General features: G+C 40.8%; 1 protein-coding gene across 1 annotated transcript in view; it reads right to left on the bottom strand.

Moving 5' to 3' along the window:
* IARS2 (isoleucyl-tRNA synthetase 2, mitochondrial) overlaps positions 1 to 25,864 on the bottom strand; it is a 37,499-nt gene extending 11,635 nt beyond the window's left edge. The window contains exons 1-14 of the mRNA XM_080650943.1: positions 25,497 to 25,864; positions 23,285 to 23,407; positions 21,963 to 22,122; positions 20,617 to 20,765; positions 20,485 to 20,534; positions 20,295 to 20,404; positions 20,122 to 20,212; positions 19,374 to 19,489; positions 17,646 to 17,815; positions 16,827 to 16,917; positions 15,769 to 15,920; positions 13,270 to 13,430; positions 4,046 to 4,148; positions 3,312 to 3,405 (exon numbers count right to left, since the gene is read on the bottom strand). Of these exons, the coding sequence (XP_080507069.1) occupies positions 3,312 to 3,405; positions 4,046 to 4,148; positions 13,270 to 13,430; positions 15,769 to 15,920; positions 16,827 to 16,917; positions 17,646 to 17,815; positions 19,374 to 19,489; positions 20,122 to 20,212; positions 20,295 to 20,404; positions 20,485 to 20,534; positions 20,617 to 20,765; positions 21,963 to 22,122; positions 23,285 to 23,407; positions 25,497 to 25,769 (1,843 nt within the window). The 5' untranslated portion in view covers positions 25,770 to 25,864. The remainder of the gene's footprint in view (positions 1 to 3,311; positions 3,406 to 4,045; positions 4,149 to 13,269; positions 13,431 to 15,768; positions 15,921 to 16,826; positions 16,918 to 17,645; positions 17,816 to 19,373; positions 19,490 to 20,121; positions 20,213 to 20,294; positions 20,405 to 20,484; positions 20,535 to 20,616; positions 20,766 to 21,962; positions 22,123 to 23,284; positions 23,408 to 25,496) is intronic.
* Positions 25,865 to 27,938: the final 2,074 nt, after the last annotated feature.

Here is a 27,938-nt window from a genome sequence, read left to right on the forward strand (position 1 = left end):
AATATTAATCCAGATGAAGAAAATAAACCTTGCCTATGAACTCCCAAACTACAGATAATTACCTTTATAGGTTAATTCATTTGATGTGCACGGTAACTTGGTAAGGCAGGCATTGCTATCATCCCCATTTTACAGATGAGGAGGGTGAGACCCTGAGAGGTTTTATTACTTGAACAAGGTCATGCAGATAAGCAGCAGCAACAGATAAGGGTCCTGAACCTAGACAATCTGGAGTACATGTGCTCAACCAAGAAATTTAATCAGATAAAAAAAAAAGAACTCTTGATAAATGGCATACTATTAACTTCTAATTTGACAATGGCCTGGTAAAAAGATGGGCAAACTATAAAAAAGCCACATGAACCAGGGGCTGGGGTAGGAGGTGGGGGGTGGGGAGTTGGGATGAATGGCAGAACACGGAGGATTTTTAGGGCAATGAAAATACTCTGTATGACCCTATCATGATGGACACGTATCATTACACATTTGTTCAAACCCCAGAATCTACATCGGCAAAGGTAACCCTGCTGTCACCCGTGGACTCTGGGTGGTGACGATGTGTAAATGTAGATCACACATGGTAACACGTGCCATCGGGTGGGGGATGTTGACGGGGCAGGAGGAGGAAGGGGGGACAAAGGGTACAGGACTCTGTGCTCTTCACTCCATCTTATGGTGAACCTGAACCTGCTCCAAAAAATTAGTCTACTTAAAATTTAAAAATAATTCATGGTGGATTTTTTAAAAAATCACTGCAATAATTAACGCATTTGGCAAATGTTTAAAGAATGTTTTAGAAATATAGGTATGATTTATTACCTATATATGATTCACTTAAAAATACTACTCCCTTTCAGGAAGTTTTCAAGTTTCCATTTCTTAAGTTCTATTGACCCTGAACTCACAATGAAACCCGCACTTGACCTGGTGTTAAAATTGATAAGCCAAATCTCTTTCACTGCTATAAAATCTGTCAGCGAAAGCAAAATCATATGCCATGTAATCACCAAATTTATCTCATTAAACATTAGCAGGTACTGACGAAGTCTGGTAGCTAAAATTTAGCTCAAAATCAGGCTGATTTTATTTTTCAATAATGTCCTCTCAAGGAAACATGCAGATATAGGCAATCAGTCATTTCACATTGGACTTGATACCAACCACTTGAGAATACCAACAAGCCTTCTCAGGAAAAGTAGGTGACTTCTTGTGGTTTTTTTTTAAGGCAAGTCACCTTCACTTTATGGCCTTTTGAAGTATGAATTCACCTAGTATCTTGAGTCCCACTTCATTTGTAATGCCTATCTCTTCAAGTTTTGGTTTTTGTTGTTTCTGGGGTTTTTTTGGTCATAAAAAAATAAAAGGGAAGAAAATAGGTAAAATATAAACCAATTAATCTAATTCTTATTAAGTAAATAAAATAATCTTATGAGATTACTAATTTTTTTTGAGGAGGAGGTAGAGGAGGAAGAATATAAGATCTGAGTGAAAAAGCAGAAAACTATAGTCTAAAATTAGACTTATGTATTATCATAAAGGTAGTTTATATTCTGGCATTCTCCTATGCATGCAACATACATCTTTAAATAAATTAATTTTCTTCCTTTGAATTAATTACCCAAATGTGACAGGGAAGGAAAATATGGTTTGCTAACCAGGTGCATTTTTACCACAAATTTCATTTAATAAAGTATTTCTGCCACTAATATTTGACTAAGAACAAAGTAGAAACAGAATGACTGAACACCATCAGCACCATGGACAGCGACACGGGGTTGGGGGTCTTAAGGGCGTCCCCACGCTCTGTAACCCAGGTGATGGCTCCAAGTGTAACTGGCATGCGCTGCGCTTGGTAATGTAATGTAAAACCACTTCAGAAATCGAAAAGCAACACTAGCAGCTGCAATTCTCGCCAAAGCCGAAGCAGTTAGTGAACTCTGAAATGCACTACATGAGCACTATGTCACATATTTTCTCTTAAATACAGTGGGAGAAACTTATGAAATGCTAATCCTGAAAATTCCTACATAAAAAATTATAAAACTGTATTAATATAACTTATACTTGGACATTTTACTCTATTTTAGCTATAATATAGAGTAAACATGAATTTACATGCGTTTTGCTTTTCAAATTTCCTAAGCTGAAAAGCCAAGTGACGGAATGGTTCCCCTACTGGGATCCATACTGCTGTCCGCCCCATTCTGAGGCCTCAGGGAAAACCTGAGGACAATCCCCGCCCATCCCTTGGACAACAGCCTCTGCACAGACAAGCCATTTCCCCGCACTCCCTTGCTCCCGAAAGCAAACAGGGCCTCTTGGGCCAAAGCCGGCCCTTCGGAGCAGTGCAAGCACCTGTCTGAGCTGCCACTGCTTCCTGGCACCTCATCCCGTCTCCTCCCTCACAGGGACGACCAGCCGCATACTTCGCTTTATCGCTAACTTTCCACTCAGTATCCCCAAGGACATTCCTCCCCCAGCAACTGAACACGTCCTCTGATGTGCACCTTCTCCTGCTCACCTAGTTCCTGCCCAATCGCTTTCCCTTTAGCCAGTGAGTCACAGACTCACCCTAACTAGGAGTAAGTGTAAAATCAGTCAGTTGTTCATATTGGCGGGGAGGAGGGGCACGTAGTAGAGAAGAAGGAGAACTGAAAACCAGGTACTGAGCCCAGAGCCTGACTCTAGACCAGGCGTCCTCAAACTACGGCCCGCGGGCCACATGCGGCCCGCCGAGGACATTGATCCGGCCCGCCGGGTCCCGCTGCCTGTCCTGCTTAGCAGCTGACTCGTCCTGGGCCGCGCAGTGCGCATAGGAATTTGTTCATAGTTTTTTTTAAACTATAGTCTGGCCCTCCAATGGTCTGAGGGACAGTGAACTGGCCCCCTGTTTAAAAAGTTTGAGGACCCCTGCTCTAGGCTATGTGACCAGCCCCTAACTGGCCTCTCATGCAGTCTCACTGCCTCTTCTGAAAAGCGGTGGTCAGACCGTTTCAGTGCTGTCCACACTTTCTTTTATAGAACTGGTGCCTTGGGGTTGCCAGGTGGGCTGGGGAGGCTAAAGGAGGGAGAAAACCCCCATTTTTCTCTCTCATTACTGAGGTTCTGTATAAAATTTCATTTGGAAGAACAAAAACGAAGTTTACAAATCCTCCGATTCAACGATCTCCAAGGGTCCTTCCGATCTCAGATTACATTAGAGCAGATCTTCCAAGTAAAGCAAGAGGGAACCTGGAGATAGATTTCGGCTAAGTAACGTCGGCATAGTCTCAACACTGCGTGAGTGGTGTGTAGACTACGATTTAAATCACCTGGAAGCACACAGGCCCAGGAGGTTCCACTGTCAAACCAGATGTCCAGGATGTCCCGGCCCGGCTCGTACTCCAAGGCGTCGGGACCACCAACCTGAGGAGAAAGGTAAGAGCACTTTCGTTTCACCGGGAATGCACACGACAAATCCCCCCAAAGTCCAAAGTACATGAAATGCTTGCAACTATTACACTCCCATTTTCAGATTAAATTTAAAACACTTAAAAATATTTCACAATTACGTACAACTCACTCATTTGCATGTTAAAATTGGTATGGCCACCTGATTTACACATTAATGCAAATATAAAACTGTTTGTAATTTTGCTTTTGTTTTTATTTTCTCAAGATTATCTTCCAATTCGGATATTTGGTGTATGATGCCACTGGCTACCCCTAATTCAGATCCTACAAAGTCCTGGTGTACCGATGTCAGGCCCTGTTCTCGCAATTATAGCTATTATAGCTGCTTAAGCAAGTCGGTTAAAACTTTGGCCCTCAATGAGATGACAAAAACCCTCACACTCTCAGCTATGTTAAATACCAAACTTCTATTTATAGTGAATACTCATTCACTTTACTTCAAGCATGTCAAACTCGTGGCTCGCCAGCAGCGTGTTTGACATGCTTGCTTTAAGTGATAATGTACCTCCTTTTTTAACTCCCAAGAATCTCTTCTGTGGTTGGAAAGTCATGCAATGCACACAGAGGCTGGGGACTGACAAGGGAACTTTACCTGCGATAAGACTTCCTTAGGAAGGAGCTGCTCAGGGGGCAGAGTCCACCAGACATCGCTGCCATGCTGCTCCACCAGCTCAGCAATGTGCTCAATGGTCTGGCTGTTTTACGGGCACAAGACAGAGTTGTTCCATTAACTACTGTGATTAATACCAACATTTTAAATGTTTTAAAAAGTAATATTTTTCCCTATTGCAGGATATTTTCCTATCCTTCCCCCAAACTTTAGTGGTATTCTCTTCAATTACTTGTTCACTCGGCTGCTGCTATCATTTTAAATTCAATATAAATAGTATCAATATATCTCAAAAATAATATTAAATCATATAGATCACTTAAAAGAAAAAAAGTCTCCTATTTCAGGAACTCATTTCCCTGTTTCTATCCATCTATTTCCTGTTCAACTACTTATATTCAAAACCTCTTAATTATCGCCCCCCCCCCCCAATTTCTGCCCCAAAGCAACACATCCCAACAGTCCTACCTTTGAAACATTGCTCCAACTTGTTCTTGATCTAATACTGAATTCGTCCAAGCTCACTGCCACGATTCTAGATGGATGCAATGGTCTGACTTCCCCCCAGTTCTCATCCCTTAAATGTCACGATACATCTCTGAGAGAACCACTCTCCTGAAACTGCCTCACCAATCCCCTCAGACACTTCCAGTGCCCGTCACAGCTCACAGGCCTGAGTCCAAGTCCATGTGCACGGGCAGCGCCACACCAGAACACCCCCAACACCAGAACGTCCCCTTGGACAACAGATACCCAGGCTGCTATCCTGACTCTGCCACTTTTTATAGAGACCATGCCCAAGTACTAACACACCTCTAAGTCCTGGTTGTCCTCTGTGTTACAAAATCTATTGAGCACCTCCAATGTCTTGGACAGTGTTCTGAGCAACCAGAGACAAAGCAGTTAAGGCAGGTAAGATCCCTGCCCTAATGACCTCACATTTCAGTGATCCTACATACTTCCTTAGGAAGACTGCACACTGACTGAGCTGAGCCATGGAACACCCAGCACAGTGCTTAACACCCAGCAGAAAGCCTGTAAGTGCAGATCAAATGGAAACTGAAATTGACCACATCTTTGGGGAGATACAGTTATAAATTATTTAAAAATGAAACTCGGGGAAATTTATACTAAATTTTCTCACAGGAACAACATATTTTTAATTTATTACCACAGCTTTATGGACTTTACAACTTCCTCTAGTTGCTTTCCACTGAGTCGCAGTATATAAATGGTCAAGAGCATGGACCCTGGACCCAGACAGCTTTGGTTTAATTCCTGGTTCTATCACTGTCTAGCATGTGACCCTGGGGAAAGCACTTAAAAGTTTCTGTACCTTGGTTTGTGAAATGCAAATAATAAGGGTATCATTAAGCAAGCTATTACAGATCTTAATCAAGCTTATATATAAAAATGCCTGGACCAATGTCTTGTACCCCTTAGTAAGAAGTAGAGAAGCTGTAGCTATTATTCAAACCGATTCTCTGAAAGTCGGGTAAATTTAGACAGTTCATTTTGTTACCAAAACACATACCCACATTAATAGTTAAATTAATTAAAATATAGACACTAAAGCCGACTTTTCTGTTATCCTTCTTTCTACCACAGTCCATCAACTAAGAATTAACTACAGGTGCACAAGAGTCAATGACAATGGAAAGAGTAGTGGGTAGGAATACTGTTTATGAATCATGACTGTGTGGCGCAAATCATTTCACCTCTCTGGGTCTGTTCATTCACCGACAGATGACATGTTTATTAAAAAATGTGGGAAGCAGCCCTAACTGGTTTGGCTCAGTGGATAGAGCATCAGCCTGCGGACTGAAGGGTCCCAGGTTGGATTCCGGTCAAGGGCATGTACCTTGGTTGCGGGCACATCCCCAGTAGGAGGTGTGCAGGAGGCAGCTGATCGATGTTTCTCTCTCATCGATGTTTCTAACTCTCTATCCCTCTCCCTTCCTCTCTGTAAAAAAAAAAAAAAATCAATAAAATATTTTTAAAAAAATGTGGGAAGCAAAAATCAAATGGATAGTATAAATTAAATACCTTATAATAGCAAAATATCACTATGAAGCAAAATATGCTATGAAGGGTTAAAAAGTATAAATGCTACCAGCATCTATTTTAAAGAAATTATAAAAAGCAATAATATTAAAATGGGCACAAGTCCATAAATCTAACACAGTAACACAATTTATTTTTTTAATATATTTTTTATTTATTTCAAAGAGGAAGAAAAATATAGAAACATCAATGATGAGAGAGAATCATTGATCAGCTGCTTCCTGCACGCTCCCTACTGGGAATCGAGCCTGCAACCCAGGCATGTGCCCCTGACCGGAATTGAACCTGGGACCCTTCAGTCCACAGGCTGACACTCTATCTACTGAGCCAAACCAGCTAGGGCAAGTCACACATTTTAGATGGACTTTAACAGTAAAGATAAACTTTTGTGATGAGACCATAAAACACTCTGCAATAACTAATTATATGACAATATTTAGTTACTTATTACTATTTTATGCAGTTTGCACAGAACATTTTATCAGTTAAGAAAATATGAATATACTATAATAAGAAAATTCGAATAAACCTAAATAAGAGAGAGACTGGAAAAAGTACACTTATTCTATACACAAGTACAGCAGATATGCTGTAAAAATCAGTTGCCATTTCAGGTAAACAGTAAAATAAAATAGAAAACCAGTCTTAAATGTTGGCAATACACAGATTAAATAAATATACAAAAAAAATAAAATAAAAATAAAAAAATACAAAAGTAAAAGCAAATGGTTCAAATTTCATATTCACTTAGAAAGTAGGGTTGAAATGTTGGGATCAATATATTAATCAAAATAAACATTTATGTGTCCACCATACACTATACTTGTCAAAGCCCCTTTTAAGCACTAATTGATTCACAAAAAACACATTATGTGTATGGTGGACACATAAATGTTTATTTTGATTAATATATTGATCCCAACATTTCAATCCTATTTTCTAAGTGAATATGAAATTTGAAACATTTGCTTTTACTTTTGTATTTTTTTATTTTTATTTTATTTGTTGTATATTTGTTTAATCTCTCAGGTTTGCTAAGCAGGGGCACAAGGACTAGCCATGAACCAGGTGAAGGAGGGGCACCAGGGCATCTTGGGAGATTAGTGACAGAACGAGCCCCGAGTCCAGTGACCAGAGTCCACCTGCGACTCGGTAGATCCTGACAGGAGTGCAGCATATTCCTCTCCTGAGCGCCAATCTCCATGACACTGGGAAAAGCAACTTACAACTACAGGTGACACTGACATGTCCCCTTTTTTTTGACATGTCCATTTTAGAATGCCAAAGTCAACGCTTTTTTACATCCCTAAACAGCAGGTAACTCAGTGAAGATTTAATATAAGTATTACTGAACTATGCTCAATTCCTCTACCTCGTCGGTAACTAGAAATACCAAACAACAAAGCAAGATTCTGAGTTTGTCGCTGGCATGTTACTAAGAGATTGTAAAAACCCACCCCGTCTAGATGAACTAAAAGTCATGGTTTAATTGCTACATTTTCTCCGTTCCATTTTGAGACCGTAGACAACTATTACTTACATTTTTAAAACAAAAATAAATTAAAGACAACTCTGGAGTTAGAGGATAAAAACTGAACCAAATTTCTGATACGTAAGAATGGAGATTTCAAAGAGAAAAACATCCTCGCATTCTAAACAAATCACAATTTAAGTGCACAGAATTGGTGTCACAAAGTGAAAATTTTCTCTTGTCTTGGACTCTGGCGGTCTGAATGATCCTAAGAAACTCTGGGAGAGAGTTTTAAGAACAAAACTTGCAATAAAAATAAACACACACATTCAACCTACAGACTTGAGGCTTGCTGGATTGCAAAATAAAAATAAATTTAATGTTCAAATAAAATCCAGTAAGATAATTTTGGGGAAAAAATACAAGCAAAGGCTGCACAACTGATCGAAAGACACTCAGAGATCTGCAGCAAACCCTAGAAACTGCCACATGCTGGATGGCTCCATTCATTTGGTTTTCACACACAGGGAACGAGGCACCCATTAAGAGCTGAGCTACCACTTTTAATGACTGCATTCAGTCTCTGAAATCGACTTAAGTTATCTCTTTCCTACACCATTATGTTCTCTTATAAATAACTACTGTATGGGACCTCCTTACATATACATCATTGCACAGGACATTGGTCCCCTTATGTCCCTCAGATAAATACTTAGAAGTGCAACTGTATTTCTAACGAAACTGAGATCATGCTTTAAAACATTTTGAAACGATTTGATAGGCATTTTTTAGTGATATCAAACATTCTTCAGAAAAAAATACAAGGAAGAAGTCAAAATTTATTTTTGGAAATTTAAGAATTCCCCCATTTTGTTAATAATAGCCTATATTTAACAGTTAACTTATAACCTGAAGATCAGTGTAAATTACTGTCGACAAGAGCGGGTGGAACCGCTTATCAGTACATAACCTATATGCTTTCATTTTAACGCTGTATTTCATAAAGCGATAAGTCCCTCATAAAACTTTGTACTTTACGCAAGAGCCTTATCTAAACACATGCACTACGTGCCCCGCAGGTTTCAATCAGCGAAAATGCCCTGGCAGTAAAAGCAACTACAGCACTAACCAATCCCCCTGGACTTTGACATCAACGAGGCTGGAAGCTTATTTAGCGTGTTATTGGAAATTAAGCAGCATTAGGATTACGAGGTAATGAAGAAACGGTTGCTGTCCCAGTGCTTCCTGCATTTTGTCTGCATAGAAGCAAAAAATACTAAAGACTACAAGAACTTTTCTTCTTCTGTAAGTTACCACATGAAGGTAAGAGGCTAAATATTTCCTATTTATGTACTAATTTTAATTCTAGAACACTGAAATTAGAGAAGGAAGCTATTTTTTAACTTAATGCTATGCTTATGTTTGCAAGGTGAAGGAAACATATTTGGAGAAATTTTTCTTTGTTTAATATACATTGTAATTTTTCACCAAATGGCCATGAACATGAGTAAAAATTTGAGGTAGCCAAAGCTTACACCCAACGTAAACTAGAAATTCCTTGCCTGTTTCTAGGAAATTTCTCATAATTTCCAGAAATGAGGAGCTACTAAGTTCCTTAAATGCATAGCTTAACTACTGCATTAATACTGTTCAATTAATTATAATCATCTGAAATTGTGAAAGGAATTTAACAACTTCTTTTTCTTCCTAGGTAGCAAGTGTTTCTATAGTTTATTTTTTTATGCTAAAAATACTTTATCTTTGTTAACTAGGAATAGATTTCCACCTGAATTATAATGGCATTAAATTACAGATTCAGAAAATGACTGATGATATTATAGACAGAAACGGAATTATTTGCGACTCTACAAATATGAATATAAAGTGCAGATGAGAACATTAATTCAAATCAAAATTAAACATCAGAGTTTCAAATATGCCAGCCTCTAAACTTATTTAGAATATGAATTCATGAAGATTTTCTTCTGTAAATTAAGTATACTTAAGAGATTATTTATAGACTTTCATCAAGAAAAGCTGATGGCACCTTTTGATACACATAATGGAGTTATCAAGTGTAACAGCAACTCCATGTGGACTGTGTACCAATTTCCAGTGGAGATGCTGTTACTTTTGATGGTTACCAACTCGCTACAATATAAAGGCACATCCAAGAAAGACAGCAGATCGCGGTCGCTGTGATACTTATCTCGGCTAAGTCCCCTGGCTCACAACCTGCCCCCTACCAATCTGGAGTGGGCTGCCTCTTCCTCCGGTCCCTCCCAACGCTCCGTGCATGGGGCCAAGCTGTGAACCAACAAATGGTGTACAGGAAAATGACCTATGAATTGACAGACAGTGTGGCTAAGTGTGTCTGTCATTTCTGTAGGCCAATATTCTGTACACTTTACTACTTCGGAATCAGAAACCAAGTGGGACCATGCAAACAACACACAAAAAAGAATCTGTAACAACCATGTAAACGTACTGACTATAAATAAAACATAAATGGTACCTGATGAATATCTGCTTGTGTTTTTCTGAGGAAGCTCACATTTATTTCACCCAGCTTACTGACCAATCAGCCTATGTACCATTAAACTGTCATGATTAAATCAGTTTGCTCTGCTTACTAATATATACACAGGGTCTACCTCAATCAATTCAAGAAAATTCCCTAAAAAACTTGTTCTGCACTGGCCGGGTCGCAGTTGGTTGAAGCATCATCCTGTGCACCCAAAGGTTTCGGGTTCGATCCCCAGTCGGGGCGGCATATGGGAGGCAATTGATCAATGTCTGTCTCTGTCTGTCTGTCTCTCTCTCACTTGTGTGCATTTATCTCAACTTTAATTCTTAATAGAGGTAATAAAGTATTAGTAGTTTATATCTGATCAAGCTCTCAATTAAAAAACAATAACAGCCCTGACCGGTTTGGCTCAGTGGATAGAGCGTTGGCCTGCGGACTGAAAGGTCCCAGGTTCAATTCCGGTCAAGGGCATGTACCTTGGTTGCGGGCACATCCCCAGTAGGAGATGCGCAGGAGGCAGCTGATCGATGTTTCTCTCTCATCGATGTTTCTAACTCTCTATCCCTCTCTCTTCCTCTCTGTAAAAAATCAATAAAAAATATTATTTAAAAAAAAAAACACAATAATTTAGGTCAAAGAGTCTTAGCTCCAAATTTTAATAAAATTATAATTGTAATAAAAAGCCTTATAATGACTTCCTGGTCTCCAGAATTTAGTTTCTTTTCCTAAAACATACTCTCACTCTTCATGCCTACTTGAAAGATTAAATTCCTTAACCTAGTGCTCAAGACTCACTACAATTTGCCCCAACCAATGTTTCCTAGAGATGATCTCTCTGAAATTCCCTCACACTCAGCACATTATGGCTCCTACACACCCGTTCTACTCCCCCCCCCAGCTCCTCGGCTCCTGCCCATCCCAATACTTCCCCAGATGTCCTAGCTCTGTGGTCGGCAAACTGCGGCTCGTGAGCCACATGCGGCTCTTTGGCCCCTTGAGTGTGGCTCTTCCACAAAATACCACGGCCTGGGCGAGTCTATTTTGAAGAAGTGGCGTTAGAAGAAGTTTAAGTTTAAAAAATTTGGCTCTCCAAAGAAATTTCAATCATTGTACTGTTGATATTTGGCTCATTGACTAATGAGTTTGCTGACCACTGGCCTAACTCATCCGCGAGGCCTACTCCAGCGCCACATCCTCTGTGAAAGAAGCAAATGAACAGGCATGTGGTTCAATATTTGCCCCAGGGGTAGCCTCTAGTGCTGCCTGGGCCATGCGGCCAGAGGTGTCAGACCCATGGTCAGCAAACTGCGGCTCGCGAGCCACATGCGGCTCTTTGGCCCCTTGAGTTTTTAGCAAAGGCCAGCTTAGGAGTACCCTAATTAAGTTAATAACAATGTACCTACCTATATAGTTTAAGTTTAAAAAATTTGGCTCTTAAAAGAAATTTCAATCGTACTGTTGATATTTGGCTCTGTTGACTAATGAGTTTGCCGACCACTGTGTCAGACCACTGTGAAGGAGCAACAGGTGAAGGAGCGACAAGCATATTTCAGATGGAAAAGGAACTTTCACACCTCATGTGTGGGCTATAAGTGATTAAAACAAAACAAAACAAAAAACCACTTTCATCAACATTTTAAAACTCTAAAACACATATTTTCATAAAAGCTCTACCTACAGATCTGCTGTTAATGTTGATGATAAAAAGGAGAACTTTCACAAAAACAATGACAAACCCAACGTAGGCCATTCCCCTCCGTCTGCAGGCTCCTGACTCCCCTCCACCTGACGGCCTCCATGCCTTCCAAGCCCCGCTCATCCTCACGAATGAAATGTGAAACGACTCCAAAATATGCTCACACTCTTTACTCGTCTTACAGAACAATATAGTAAAAAGTCCATAAGCCAACTTAAAACAAATTTACTCAAAACAAGTAAAAAGCTCTTCCTAAAGGGAGGGATCACTGTTCCCCTCCCCGCATGTGTGGATAACACAAGGCTGGAAGCCTCCCTACCTTCCTAGGAGGTAAACAGCTACCAGGCGTCCTCAAACTACGGCCCGCGGGCCACACACGGGTGCCACTGCCTGTCCTGCTTAGCAGCCGAGTCGTCCCGGGCCCGCAGTGCGCATAGGAATTTGTTCATAGTTTTTTTTTTAAACTATAGTCCGGCCCTCCAACGGCCTGAGGGACAGTGAACTGGCCCCCGGTTTAAAAAGTTTGAGGACCCCTAGACCATCATCTCATCTGAGCAGGGACCACGGGAGTCTTGTTCACTAACTCAAAGGGTCAAGTGTCTGGCCTGGGAAAACATCTCCTCTGCACTGAATAAGCTTTTCTGCTCCAAGCTGCTTACTATGTCCATGTGTTATCTTTCCAAATGAAAAAAAAACTTAAGAAAAAAATAAGATACAATTGGGAATGTAATCACCACACCAAATGTCATTTTATACATTGAACTGTATTATCGTTTCTTAAATTTTAAAGCATCTACACAATCACATGGCACTCTTCCCACTGAAAGGGAGGGCAGACTCAGTAGGAGAGTGACTCTAATTCATAAACAAAAATTACACACTGGGACTCCGCCACCAAACACTGTCCATCTCTGGATTCCCGACAGCTTGTTCTAGCACACGGCCTGGCACACAGGGACAATGAATTCTCATAGAAAAAGATATATGGGAGCCTCTGTTCCTATGTATAAACACTGAAAAACACAGCTGTTCCAATTTCAATCATATCGAAAGGATCCTGCTGAAATTTATATTTTATCCCCCCCAAAAAAGATAATTATTTTAGAATATTTTATTTAACATCTATTAGGAGTTCTCAATAATCCACTATTTTTCCATTTCTGAGGAAAATACAACTCACTTTAAAATATTGAAAATAGCCCTGACCGGTTTGGCTCAGTGGATAGAGCGTCGGCCTGCGGACTGAAGGGTCCCTGGTTCGATTCCGGTCAAGGGCATGTACCTTGGTTGCGGGCACATCCCCAGTGGGAGGTGTGCAGGAGGCAGCTGATCGATGTTTCTCTCCCATCGATGTTTCTAACTCTCTATCCCTCTCCCTTCCTCTCTGTAAAAAATCAATAAAATATATTAAAAATATATATATATTGAAAATATTTAGTAAGTCCTACCTGTTGATCAAGAATTCGTCTTTTGTCTTATGATGGAACACAGGAATCGGAACACCCCACACTCTTTGCCTGGAAATACACCAATATGGCCGCCTGTCCATCATTTCAAGCATGGCATTCTGGGCTGATCCAGGAATAAATTTCACCTTTTTTAACAATTCCTGCAATTGATTCACAAATCAAGTCCAGTGAGAGAAAGCAGAACAAGTTTTCTAAAACTGTCACTATTTACCCTAATACAGCTCTTTTCCTTAGATATTTATACTCATTCACATGTCCCCTGCCAACTCTATTTCCCCAAAAAACTAACTTAAACACTACACATTTCAGAGCAAATGTGGCAGTTGACCCAGGGCCACAAAGGACTACTAAAGAGCATTAAGAGCAGGCGGCAGCTTGAGTATGAAATAAAAGGTTTCATACCATTTCTAAGCACCAGACCAAAACTAGCAATAACAGGTAGCAGTAACAGTTTTAATAGAAGTATTATACTTCATTAAACTACAGTTAAAATCAATTCAAACTTGAATTCAATCATTTTTTAAATGCTTGAGAAAAACTGTCATAGGTTGACAAACAAGGATTGCAAACTAACCTAATTTACATATAGTATGGTTAAAACATAAAAACACGTTCTCAAAATAAGTGACTTCCCCTTTACTTACTATCTCTCATCTCTCAAGAACGCTCCCTCCTTGCCCCCTCACCCCACAACGCAAGAGCTGCAAATAACTAACATCTAATTACTAACATCTGATTTCATTTCATTTGTTAATTACTAAAAACACAAATTATATAGCAAAAATGTTTGGTAATAAGCTCAAACAAGGCCAAAGTGTGCTAACTGCATTTTAAAAATATCCCTACCCATGAATAAAAGCATTTTTATATTTTCAGTTTCATGTTTAGTTTCCTCACTAACCTGAACCGCCTTCTCCCCACAAAGCCGTTTGTAGCACCACCTACTGGCAGAATGACAAAACCCGCCATTCAATTTAACATCTGGTTTAAAAATCCAAGAAATGTGAATGCTGATATTTGATTTTGTTATAGAATAACTATTACTTATTTAAGGTGGTAATGATGCCACTGGAATTATGTTTTAAAGAGTCTTTATCTTTCAGATTCACATGCTGAAATGTTTATGGAAGAAAGAATGCCTGAAATTTGTTTCAAACAATCCAATGGATAGGGAGTAAAAAATGAGTGGTGAGCCCTGGCCGGTTTGGCTCAGTGGTTGGAGGGTCAGCCCACCCACCAAAGGGTTTTGGGTTTGGTTGCCTGTCTAGGGCATGTACCTCGGTTGCAGGGTCCATCCCTGGTCCCATTCAGGGCGCATGCGGGAGGCAACCAATCAATGTGTCTCTCTCACATCAATGGTTCTCTCTCTCTCTCTCTCTCTCTCTCTCTCTCTCTCTCTTTCTCTCCCACTCTTTTTCTCTGGCTCTTTCTCCTCCTTCCCTCCCTCCCTCCCTCCATTCCACTCTAAAAATCAATGGAGCAAATATCTTTGGGTGAGGATTAACAACAAAAAGTAAGTGGTGGGATAGGTTTAGGTAAAAACAAAATTGGTCATAAGCTGATTGTTGTTGAACTTGGGCGACAGAAGCATGGCAGTACATCACTCTATTCTATCTCTGCAAAGAGCTACTGAAAATTGTATGTAAGACATTTTTTAAAAACAGCTTCAGCATATTGCGTCAGACTAAGATGTTCTGTATCCAAAAGTCTGTGCAGAGCTGGAAGTTACAAATTTTAACATTTACAAGTAAGGGCTTCATGGGATATCAAAAAACAACACACACACACACAAACAAAACCAGTCTATGTCACAATTGTCCCCTCAGCACAAATTCAGAAAATGCAAATTGCTACGCATAGCTTTGGCGAGGGCCCCAAACTGCCATGCCAACATTTTATTAAATGAAAGAGCTCAAATACATATAAAACTTTAGAACAGGAGGAAGGTGTTATAATCACCTTTACACAGATGAGGAAACAGAGGTTCTGAGAGATTAAACCAGGGGTGGGCAAACTTTTTGACTCGAGGGCCACAATGGGTTCTTAAACTGGACCGGAGGGCCGGAACAAAAGCGTGGATGGAGTGTTTGTGTGAACTAATATAAATTCAAAGTAAAGGAGTGGAGGGGAGAGCAAGAGAACCGGATAGAACAGCCAGATCCGGCCCGCGGGCCGTAGTTTGCCCACGGCTGGATTAAACCATTTGCCAAGCTCCATTCTGTCCCAATTCTCTGCCACTTTCGCTGCACTGGGCAGGATCTGGGCAAGTTACTTAACCCCTCTCAGCCTGATTTTCCTCACGTGTATAATGAGGAATGGAAATCCAAGGTCCTTCCTGATCTGAAATTCTACAGTTTTATGAGCCCAAACCCTAACAGCGGCACACACCCCCCCCCACCCGCCTCACACTGAGAATCTAACAGCAGCCCTCCCCCACGGAGAACGTGAAAGCCAGCCTGCAGGAGGACGCTTGCCTACCTTGGCTGTGGCCTTGAGCTCCGTGATGTTCACAAACCACTGCTTGCTGGCACGAATAACCACTGGCTTCTTAGTCCTCCAGTCGTAGGGATAACTGTGTACCAATTTCTCCTCTAGCAACAAATTCTTTGAAGCCTGAAGCATCTTTATAACTTAAAAAAAAAGTCAGTAACAATTTGCGTTAGACACATTTACAAGTACTATGAAAATCCTAGTAACTCTCTAAACTCCCACGAGCCGTAAATCTGCACCAGCAGGTGCAGGAAGAGTAGCCACCTAGCAAGTATCACAGGCATAACCTGGGGATCTCCTGGCAAAACACACAGGGACTGTAAAACCCTAACCAGACTCAGGATTATCCCACTGCCTTCCCTTCACAGGAAAGATGAACAAGATACACTTCGAACTCTTCACTTGAAATTCAGAGTCACAATCTTACATGTCTAGGTTCTTAAAACGGTGACCATGTATTCCGGAAGAAACCAGGTACAGTGAAAAAAAAAAAAAAGGATACCAGGTACAGTGAAGTGAATTTTGTTCCCCAAAAAGAGATACTCAAGTCCTCACTCCCAGACCCTGTGAATGTGAGCTTATCTGGAAATGGGGTCTTCGTAGATGTGATCAAGTTAAGATGAAGTCACAGGACTAGAGTGAGCCCTAACCCAATCACCGTCCTCACAAGAGGAAAGAACATTAACACAGAGCAGAGGACGTGTGACACTGGAGGCAGAGACTGGAGTAACAGCTCTACACCAAGGACTGGTTTAACCCAGGGATTAATTACCAGGAGCCACCGGAAACGGAAGGGCAAGGAAGGATTCGTCCAAAGATCTTTCAGAGGGAGCGCGGCCCTGCCCACACCTTGATTTGCTTAAACTGGGCATCGTCAAAGCAAGGGATGAAAAACTCTAAACTCTATTTTAAACCATGTGGCAAAATAAGATGTAGTTTTAGCTTTTTGTTTTGTTGAAAGTATAAGATGAATGCATAAGTCAAAGTGCCTGCTGGCTACTTTTCAGAAAATACAGTTTTATGACATCAACATACACAATACTCACCCACATCCGTCCCCTCATCAAGGACGGCCTTGTTTTGAAGTTCAGGCCCTGCAGCTGCTGTGAAAATGCCATCTTCATCCACTAAACAATCCTACAAAGTGTCATTTTGAAAAATTAAAGTATTGAGACATTTTATCTTATGACAGTATCTGGCAAGACAATACAGATGAGACATCTCAGTCTAATAAATGAGGTGTGCGGCCCGCCAGCCGCGAGTCTGACATGCCAGGTCTAAATTTTGAGGACTTATTCAGTGACTAGGAAATGTAAATTTATACATTTACATCACTAAAGGTTAAATGTCTTATTAAAGCAGAGACCTAATGTTTACTAAAAAGTAGAACATCACTTTTAATTTGATCTCTATTAACTTATGGATCTATGGCAACGTACATACATAGTGATGACTTTGAAATTCACCTTTAAATGGAAAAACTTGCTAAGTAATTGGTGTGTGTAAAATTAATTTAGAGAGGACTATATAGTTTTAAAAACACCTGTGCTTTTCAACTAGTAAAACTAGTAAAGTCCACTTGGCAATTTTCAGAGAAAGTAATTCGTCTATGTGACTTCATATTTGAAAGAAAAAGCTGCCCCCATTTAATACACATTCTTCAATTTTAACTTTGTGCTGATTTTGTGTTGTCTGGGAAATCTTTCTCAATTAGGGTGAATTAATGAAGCTCTAGTGTATTGCACAAATTTCACAATTATGATGATGAAAGTGATTGTTCATTATAAGAAAAGAAAGATGTTACTAGATTTATCACTTTAATTCTACGAAAGCAGCGATTAAAAAGGAAGGAAGAGGACCAGTACCGTGGACAGGTTGTGCTGGGAAGCTACACTGTAATCTTCCATACCATGAGCGGGGGCTGTGTGAACCAATCCCGTCCCTTTGGTCATGGTCACATGATTTGCAGGTAGAAGAGGAGAGACTTTATCAGGAAGTAAAGGATGAGTGCAAGTACCGTTTTCCAAATCGGCACCTGAAGGCAAAGAAAAGCACAATGAAAAGAATCCTCTCATGGCATCTCTTCCACCTCTCGTAAGAGCAGCCCCAGAGCGGACAAGGGAGCAGACTGGCACAAGACTGGCCCACGCCCAGCTCCCCTTCCCTTGCTCTGGGAGCTCTAAGTGATTAATAAGAAACAATATGTTTTTTTTCTGCCAAGAAAATCTACCCCGTACAAATTATTCCGTTTTAGCTGTTCAACATTCTGACTACTCTAATCAGTCATAAGCTAGTTGTCACCAGCATATTTTGCCAGCCATGAGCGTTACATCTACTGCTCGGAAATGTGGTGGCTCAAAATAGCAACCCAATAATTCTCTGCCCAGTAATAATTCGAAACAATTACATAATCTAGAAAAGTGATCTTAAATATAACCACTTTCAAAAGCCTTGAGAGAATGCCCTTCAGCTTCCATAACAACATTTAACTTGTGGAGTAGACATTTTGCACTTAAAATGCAGGCAGGGGGTTGGCGGGGGAGGAGAAGAGGGGGCGTATGGAGTAAGAACATACTGGATCCTCCTTACCTATTGCACCAGTAAGGACCAAGTGATATTAAGTGATAAACATTCTGTAGTTTCTTTCCTGCCTTTCCCTTAAAATCCTCTTTATTTTTGCTGAGACTGTTTAAACTTCTAACTGGCTTGTACCTGAACCTATGCATTTAGGTAGAGGGCTTCACAATTAGTTAGGCAATCTTTCCATTTGGGGATATCTCATTCATTTAAAAAACATTTAAAAAAAAAAAAAAACGCTAAGATATATCATTCCTAAGGATCAAAGGTAATTTTATTTATTTATTTTTATTGATTTCAGAGAGAGGAAGGGAGGAGAGATAGAAACATCAATGGATGAGAGAGAATCATTGATCAGCTGTCCCCTGCACAGTCCCTACTGAGCATGGAGCCCACAATCCCAGCAGGTGCCCTGACCTGGAATCGAACCATGACCTCCTGGTTCACAAGTCAACACTCACTGAGCCACACCAGCCGGGCCAAAGGTAATTTTAAAACTTCCCTAGATTTCCACAGTTATATCTCAAAACCAGTCCCAAATTGAAGCCCACTAAAGACTGTTTTGATTGAAGCACTGTCTTTGGACTGATTTTCAGAATTTATTCAATTTCCTTTGTAAAATCATGTACCAAAAATAAATATATTTACTTCCTCCCTGTGATGTGCTCTTTTGATTACATCACATAAAAATGATTTTTAGCAATTTAATTTTGGATAAAAAGTTGAAAAGATCTTTGTACATTCTACCTCGTAAAAAGGACACTTGTCCAATTTTACGCTGGATATTTGGCAGAAATATTTTTTTTTGTCTTCTGTGCCTCTGTCAATGTTCACATTTTTCTATACCCCTATCATGTTTAATGTATAGTCTCCTTCAGTGGAATCACTGTGCCATATATTCTAGAAAGGCAGAAGCCACATCTGTTTTGATTCAGAATGAGCAGCGTTCAGCAAAGTACCTCAATCAACCCAATCTTTTGATGACTGTGATAGTCAGAATATCTATAAATCTTCACCTGAAAATGTTGAAATAACCTCAAATGTTGTTTTCAAAGCAGAAGCCACAAATGTCACTTTGTCTGCAGCCAGTATGTACAGCTCTCCAGATGTGGAACATTTCACAATGGCATACCTCAAATAAAAGTTTAGGGTAAAGTTACTAACAGTGAGGGAAGAAAAGCCACAGGTAACATTTAAAATGTGTTACTGCCATTTTAGAAAAACTAACTTCAAAATCCCAAAAGTACTATTTTCTGTTCTTTTTTTAAATAATACATTTGTGGGGATTATATATATATATATATATATATATATATATATATATATATATATATATTTTTTTTTTTTTTTAATTGATTTCAAAGAGGAAAGAAGAGGGAGAGATAGAAACATCCATGATGAGAGAGAATCATGGATTGGCTGCCTCTTGCAAGTCCCCCAGTGGGGATCGAGACCACAACCCAGGCATGTGCCCTTGACCAGAATCGAACCTGGGACCTTTCAGTTCGAAGGCCAATGCTCTATCCACTGAGCCAAACCGGCTAGTGCCCAAAGTACTATTTTCAAAGGACTTCATCCCTTACATCTGTTTTGTTTTCTAAAAAAGCTGGAAATAAGATCTTAAAGTCTATATGAACACAGTTAAGTTATAACACATTAACTTTTAAGAGAATAATGAGGATGAAATAAGTTCAAAATAATGCTAATGATAGAACTGATCCTATTTGTGGATTAAACAAACAAAAACTGCAGTGTTATACCTACTTTGCACCTGGCATATAACAAACAGCCTGATTGGCTGGAATTGTCCAAGGCTGTGTGGTCCAGACTAAAATACTAACAGGAGAGGAACCATCTGTGAGAACAGAGTTTCAAATATGTTAGCAAATGTTCCAATTCCGTAACTGTCATAAACTCAAGCATTGAATAAATCGTACCTATGAGAGATGCCAACATGGGAGCAGGTTTCAAGAGAGGGAATTTTACATACACTGAGCGACTGACATGCTGGGGGTTATACTCCAGTTCCGCTTCAGCCAAGGCAGTCCTAAGGTTGAAACATATTAGACATAAGGATCTGGATGCCTCACAAAATTTCTCCTTTAATGAGCAAAAACACACAAATACCTCGATGAGGGAGACCAAAACACAGGTTTGTAAGACCGGTAAATCAGGCCCTATGAAAGACAAAGAGAGTCTATGAAAAGCTGGAATTCTGTAACACTCTAACACTCGCGGAGGAAAAAAGTACTTCGTTACCTTGTCATACATTTGGTAGAAAATTCTCAACTGTTTGGCCTCGTAACTGCTGTCAAATGTATAGTAGCAATTGTTCCAATCTGCCATAATTCCCCAACGAATAAATGCCGACCTCTGTTTCTCAATTGCTGCTTTAGCAAATGACCTAGCTGAACAAAATACAGACAAGAAAAAACTTTGAAAAACCCGTAAATGCCCATTCTTAAAAATGGCTCAGCATGTATCTCTCTAAATGCAAGTATTGTACACAGTTTAGATGATAAAGTTTACTTAATAGCAAAGTTACTTTGAAAGTTAAAGGTGTTCAAACCCTAAAATTAACTAGAATTTCAAAAGTTAGAGTTTTGTTACCATCTTCTGTATTTTCTAGACTTTGCAGAATGACATTACATTTAGAAAACAATGCACTGGAAGAATTCCTCAAATTTCTGAATTTAAGAAAAGATCAGAGAATATATTTCATTATACAAAAGAAATTAATCAGTATATCGAGTCGATGATAAGTTTCACAAGGAAGTAAATAATCTTCGCAATCATATCCAATATACAATAGCTTAAATATACAAATACAAGATTCCTTGCCAACCCAATCTACTGAAGAATCAAATAAAAGATTAATTTAAAATATATTTGTATTTTAGAATTTACTTTTGTTTTATCACCTGAAATAGGTCAACAGCCCTAGCAAGGAAAAGAAATAAAAACACTGGTCAAAATAATAATCTCAAACTATGGAGACTAGGCCTAGCCAGTTTGGCTCAGTGGATAGAGCGTCGACACTCTGACTAAAGGGTCCCAGGTTCGATTCTGGTCAAGGGCATGTACCTTGGTTATAGGCTCGATCCCCGGCCCTGGTAGGGGGCGGACAGGAGGCAACCAATCAATGTCTCTCTCTCATATCAATGTTGCTCTCTCTGTGTCTCCTCCTCCCTTCCACTCTCTCTAAAAATCAAGGGGGAAATATCCTCAGGTGAGGATTAACTATATATATATATATATATATATATATATATATATATATATATATATAAAAATATATATATATATATATATAGAGAGAGAGAGAGATAGAGAGAGAGAGAGAGAGAGAGAGAGAGAGAGAGACTAAAGAACTGAACGATGTACTTGGAAATGCTTACAAATCTTTCCTTCAATCTCTGAACATAAGTTCTCACAAAGGTCAATTTTTAAAAATCTGAATTGTCTGTGAGAAAGTGGTTTCCAACAGATCTCATTATAACTACAAACAAACACAAAATAAACAGGTCCCTCTGATCAAGGCCAGACTTTTCCAAAGAACCCGTGTTGACAAATACCATCTCAAAACAGAAACACAGGTTACTTACCTTTCTCTCTAATTTCCATCGCTGACAGAGTCTGAGCTTTCCCACCAAGTTCTGATAAGACTTTCACTTCAATGGGTAACCCATGACAATCCCAGCCCGGCACAAAGTGGATTTTGGAACCTCTCATCATATGGTATCGATTGGCTATGTCTTTCAAAATCTGCAAAGAAAATGCTAATCATCACTCGTACATGAAGCATGTATCCAACAATTTACCTTATTTTCTTAATATTTTAAAACACGGAGAAAGCCCAATTTTAAAAGGATTTATATAAAGTCACCTATTAAATCTCCCAATTCAAGTTCTACATAATAACAAGAATAACAGATATTTGAAATTATGCTTTTCTTTTTGGCCGGCTGATGTAAAATGTGCAATAATGGAAAAATGAGCTATTAAGCAGCATAGTTTGTTCTCCGTAGAATGTGCAGTATGTACAACATATCTCAAATGTTAAAAGTTTTCAACACAACTTACTTTTCTAATACAATATATACAATCCATATTATAATGCAACTCTGCTCTAAGCTGTCTGGACCTGTTTAGTGACCAGATTCCTGGTTTTGAAAGCACAGACAGATGGCCAAGGCCACACCCTCTCCCAGTTTCCCACAGAAGTATACGTGAAAATAAAGAACTCAAAAAAACCTGATGAACAAATTGTGGTATATTCTCTCAACAGAATGCTACTCAGCCATGAAAAAAGAAGCAATTACTGATATCTAAAACAACATGAGCGAATTTCAGAAATACTACATGCATGGTTGATAGAAACCAGACATCGAAAAATACTAGTATATGCTTTTATTCCGCCTCTCTGAAATTTTAGAATAGGTAAAAAAAATCTACAGCAATAGAAGCCAAAACCTTGATTGCCAAATACCACCCCATTAGGGATTAGGTTTCAACATATGCATTTGGAATAAGAAACAAGTATTCAGTCTATAGCAACTCTAACATATTTTATTTATCTTATTATGTCTTCCCTGACTAAAGCATAATAAGCTCCAAAGGACAAGACCTATCTTTATTTTGTTCACTGATTATTTCCAGTCCAGAACAACGCCTGGCACATAGTAGGTGCTTAATAATGACTTACTGACTAAAATGAAATTTACTAACGTAAAATAACAAGCTCAAAGCAAATGCCAGTGATGTTATTCTTCACGCAGGACCGAAATGGTTTATTGCTGCTTTCTGTTAAGACATTCATTTTATGTGTTGATGCAAATTTACATAATTGTCATAGTATTCGAGTACTCTTTTGTAAAGTGTATTTAAGTATTTTCCCCCCAAGTCTTATAGACTTAATTATGATTACCTTATTTAAAGCATGTCCAACATGAGGATCACCATTTGCATAAGGAGGTCCATCGTGAAGACAAAATTCTGTCTTGACTTTTCTTTCTCTCTGCCATGAATAAAGTTCTGAAAATCCACATTTCTGTTTAAAAAGAGCGATAATGTCTGAACATCATATAAACACATACTCCTGAATCTTACCATGAGGAACAGCCAGCACTTATTTCTTATCTCATTCCAATGTCTTCAGCTCTAAAACACAAACCGTGATGTTTCTGAAATGCACTCTGAGTACTGTTTTTTTATTGAATTTGTTAGGGTGAGAGTGGTTAGCAAAATTATATAGGTTTCACTTGTACGATTCTATAATACCGTGGTCGGCAAACTGCAGCTCGCGAGCCACATGTGGCTCTTTGGCCCCTTGAGTGTGGCTCTTCCACAAAATACCATGGCCCGGGCGAGTCTATTTTGAAGAAGTGGCATTAGAAGAAGTTTAAGTTTAAAAAATTTGGCTCTCAAAAGAAATTTCAATCGTTGTACTGTTGATATTTGGCTCTGTTGACTAATGAGTTTGCCGACCACTGGGTATAATACATCATCTGTATATTGTATTGTGTGTTTACCACCCCAAGTCAAGTCTCCTTCCATCACCGTTTATCCCCCCTTTATTCTACCTCCCCCTAACCCCCTTCCTTCTGGCAATCATATTGTTGTCTGTGTCTATGCGTATTGATTTTTAGAGAATGGAAGGAAGGGGGAGAGACGAAGAAACATCGATGTGAGAGAGAGAGACACATTGATTGGCTGCCTCCCCCACGCCCCTAACTTGAGGCTCAGATGGAGCCTACAACTAAGGTACATGCCCTTGACTGGAATCGAACCCGAGACCCTTCAGTCCAAGGACCCACGCTCTATCCACTGAGCCAAACTGGCTAGGGTGAGTTTGGGTTTGTTTTGTTTTTTTTTGCTGAACCCTTTCAGGTTTCTCAGCAGCCTCCTTACCCCCTTCCCCTCTGACAGCTGAGGACTCTTTTCAAACCTTTCAACAGCCGCCCTCACAGCCTTCTGATGAAACCTAAGCCCTTGCTACTCTCTAAGTCTGAGACAACACGCAGTGCAATCTACTACGTGACCTTGGCCGACTCAACTTTGCCCTAACGGGCCTGTTTCCTTCTTTGAAAAAACGTTAACATACACTTGGTGTGAGGATGAAATAAGAGAACATCCGAAACGGTCACAGTTCCTAGAATACAGAAGGTACTGGATAAAACACTTTCAAAAATTAGGTGCCAGAACAAGCCGATGAGTCTAGAACTCTGATAACTGTCATATTTAAGGTAACCGATACTTGCTTAACCAATACATCCTGAGTGTCACGGGCTTTAAAGACTCTAGAATGGGAGAAACTAACATGTGAGTCTCTGCCCTTAGAATATTCTGTTTAATACAAGTGGCAGGCACATAGTTTGGGAAGCAACTCCGAGGAAGTTAAGTATCACCACTCTGTCCTGCAAACAAGTCGTTATTCCAACTAGGGATCTATTAACACCACAAAGGTGAGCTTCCACTTGTCCTCACAATCAAAATTTTTTTTTTTTAATTTTACTTATTTCAGAGGAAGAGGGATAGAAACATCAATGATGAGAGAGAATCATCCATTAGTTGCTCTCCTGCACGCCCCCTATTGGAGATCGAGCCCGAAACCCAGGCATGTGCCCTGACCTGGAATAGAACTGTGACCTCCGGGTTCATAGGTCGAGGGTTAACCACTGAGGCATACCGGCTAGGCAATAACCAAATTTTTATTTATATGCGTACATATTAATTTACTGTTTACAAGCCACTGGGAAAGTATCCACACTGACCTGTTTTGCCCAAGCTGAAACTGGGACTTACGTTCAACCCGCGCTGCTATCTGAGCGCCGCTAGATTCCCCCTTAATATTCTGCTCGGGAACCTGCTGCCACTTAGGGACTTACCTCCAGGTTCTTAAGTTTCAGGTAAAAAACCCGTAAGAAGTGGATGGTTTCCACTCATCTGATCTCTCTCTCACACACACACACACACACACACACACACACCACCCCCCACCCACCCCCAAAGGGACCTGGTACCCTCGGGCCTGTCCCACGCCCTCCCCGCCCAGCGCGGCCCGGGACCGCCCGTCTCCCCAGCACCCGCCGGTCCGGCCTCCCTCCCGGTCCCCCGCGCGGCGCAGAGGCGGGGCGCACCTGCTGGATCTCCAGCTCCGTGTCGGGCTGCTGGCGGCCCAGCAGTTTCATGGGGAAGCTGGTCTGCGGCAGCAGCACCGTGTCCCGGTACTTGCCGTCATTCGCGTTCTTCAGCTGGTTACTGGCCCCGGCGACCGAGCGCACCACCAGCCCCCGGGCGGCCCCTCGCCACCCCGGGCGACAGGGGAGGCGGGGCGGCCCCCACAAGTTCCAGGCGGCGGCCAGGGCCCCCGGCCCGGGCCCCGGCCCGCGAGGACGCAGCCCCCAACGCATGCCGGGCCGCCCCCAAGCTTCCGGGGATCGCCGGGGCCTCGGCTCCCACCCAGGACCGGGAAACAGGGACTCCAGCAAAACCTCGCGAGTCAAGCGGGAGTGCGCACGCGCGCGGGGCACGGCAGGGTAAGGCGCTCAGACTTCCCGATCCGAGAGAATAGGCCAGCTCCGGGTATTCGCTTCAGCCGCCGGGGTAGGGGCGGAGTGGGTGGGAGGCCTGATTCCGAGGGGCGGGGCTGGCTCCGAGGGGCGGGGCGGGGCGGGGCCAGATGTGGCCGCAGTTGGAGCTTTGATTTCTTTTTTTTCTTTTTTTTTAAATATATTTCTTTATTGATTTCAGAGAGGAAGGGAGGAGAGAGAGATAGAAACATCAATGATAAGAGGGAATCATTGGTGAGCTGCCTCCTGCACGCCCCCTACTGGGGATCAAGCCCGCAACCCAGGCATGCGCCCTTGGCCGGAATGGAACCTGGGATCCTTCAGTCCGCAGGCTGATGTTCTATCCACTGAGCCAAACCAGCTAGGGCTGGGGCTTTGATTTCAATCACAGTGCCCTGCCCTTAAAAAATAATAATAAAAGAAAATATGTATATATTTGTATTTAACCCAATGTATCCAAGATAGTATCACTTCAACATGTAATTCATATAAAAATATAAGTAAGATATTTCGCATTCTTTCTTTTCATGCTGTCTTCGAAATTTGGTATGTATTTTACGCTTACAGCACATCTCAATTTGGGTTAGTAACTTGGTTGTCCTGGTCAGTGTAGTTCACACCTGTTACCTCTTGGGCCTGGCCTTCCTCATCATAAAACACAACATCTAGAAGATGAAATGAAAAGACAAACAGGTTTCCTACAAAAATGAAAAGGAACTGTTATTTGGAAAAAGACACCCCAAAGTGAGAAGGCAAGTGGAAAAGAGGAGAACGCACCTGTGTCAGTGTTTCATCTGTGAGGTGGGGTAGATACTCTGAGTATTCCTATTTTATAGGTAAGGAGACTGAAGCACACAGAGTTAAATGACTTTCCCAAGATCACACCCCTGGGTAGTAGTAGAGCTGGAATTCAAATCCAGGAAGCTGGCCTCCAGTGCCCATTTGCTTAATCACTGTGTTATATTGCCTCCCTGCCCTCTGCACACGTACCTCAGAGATATTGTGGGTTCGGTTCCAGACCACCCTAATAAAACAAGTGTTGCAATGAACTGAGTCGTAATCTTTTTACTGGCGGATGGTCTTGCCTTCCATTTGTAAAACAAAACAACGCAACACCTGTGAAGAGCAGTAAAACTAAGCTCAATAAAATGACGTATACTTGTAGGAGAAAACATCTGCAATGCATTTTCAAAAATTAATATCCAAAATGCACAAAGAGCTGCTACAAATCAAAAATATATAAACAACCCAACAGACAAAAGGGCAAGGGATAAGAACCGGCAATTCATAGACAGAAATGGAAACAAAAAGATACTCAACTTCAGAAGTCATTGAGGAGAGGTAGTTAAACCAAGATACCATTTTCGTCCAATACATTAGCACAAAAATTAAGAAGTTTGATTACAGGGTTTAAGTGGCCCCTCTCACACTGCTGGTGGTAATGTAAAATTTGTACCGCCTTTTTGAATGGCAACTTGGTAACATCCATCCCTATGTAAAATGCATTTCAGCTCGGCTGCTGTGGCTCAGTGGTTGAATGTCAGCCTATGAACCAAGAGGTCATGGTTTGATTCCCTGTTAGGGCACATGCCCGAGTGTGAGCTCGATCCCTTATGGGGGGCGTGCAGCAGACAGCCAACCAATGACTCTTTCTCATCATTGATGTTTCTCTCTCTCTCTACCTCTCCCTTCCTCTCTGAAATCAGTAAAATATTTTTTAAAACAATTTTTAATGTTTAAAAATGAAGTAGTAGCCCTAGCTGGTTTGGCTCAGTGGATAGAGCGTCCGCCTGCGGACTGAAGGGTCCCAGGTTCGATTCCGGTCAAGGGCATGTACCTTGGCTGCGGGCACATCCCCAGTAGGGGGTGTGCAGGAGGCAGCTGATCGATGTTTCTCTCTCATCCATGTTTCTAACTCTCTCTCCCTCTCCCTTCCTCTCTGTAAAAAATCAATAAAATATATATATTTTTTAAATGAAGTAGTACCTTTATCATGTCAACAAAACTTGC

This window comes from Plecotus auritus (assembly GCF_963455305.1).
Source record: "Plecotus auritus genome assembly, chromosome: 14".
Classification (NCBI taxonomy): domain Eukaryota; kingdom Metazoa; phylum Chordata; class Mammalia; order Chiroptera; family Vespertilionidae; genus Plecotus; species Plecotus auritus.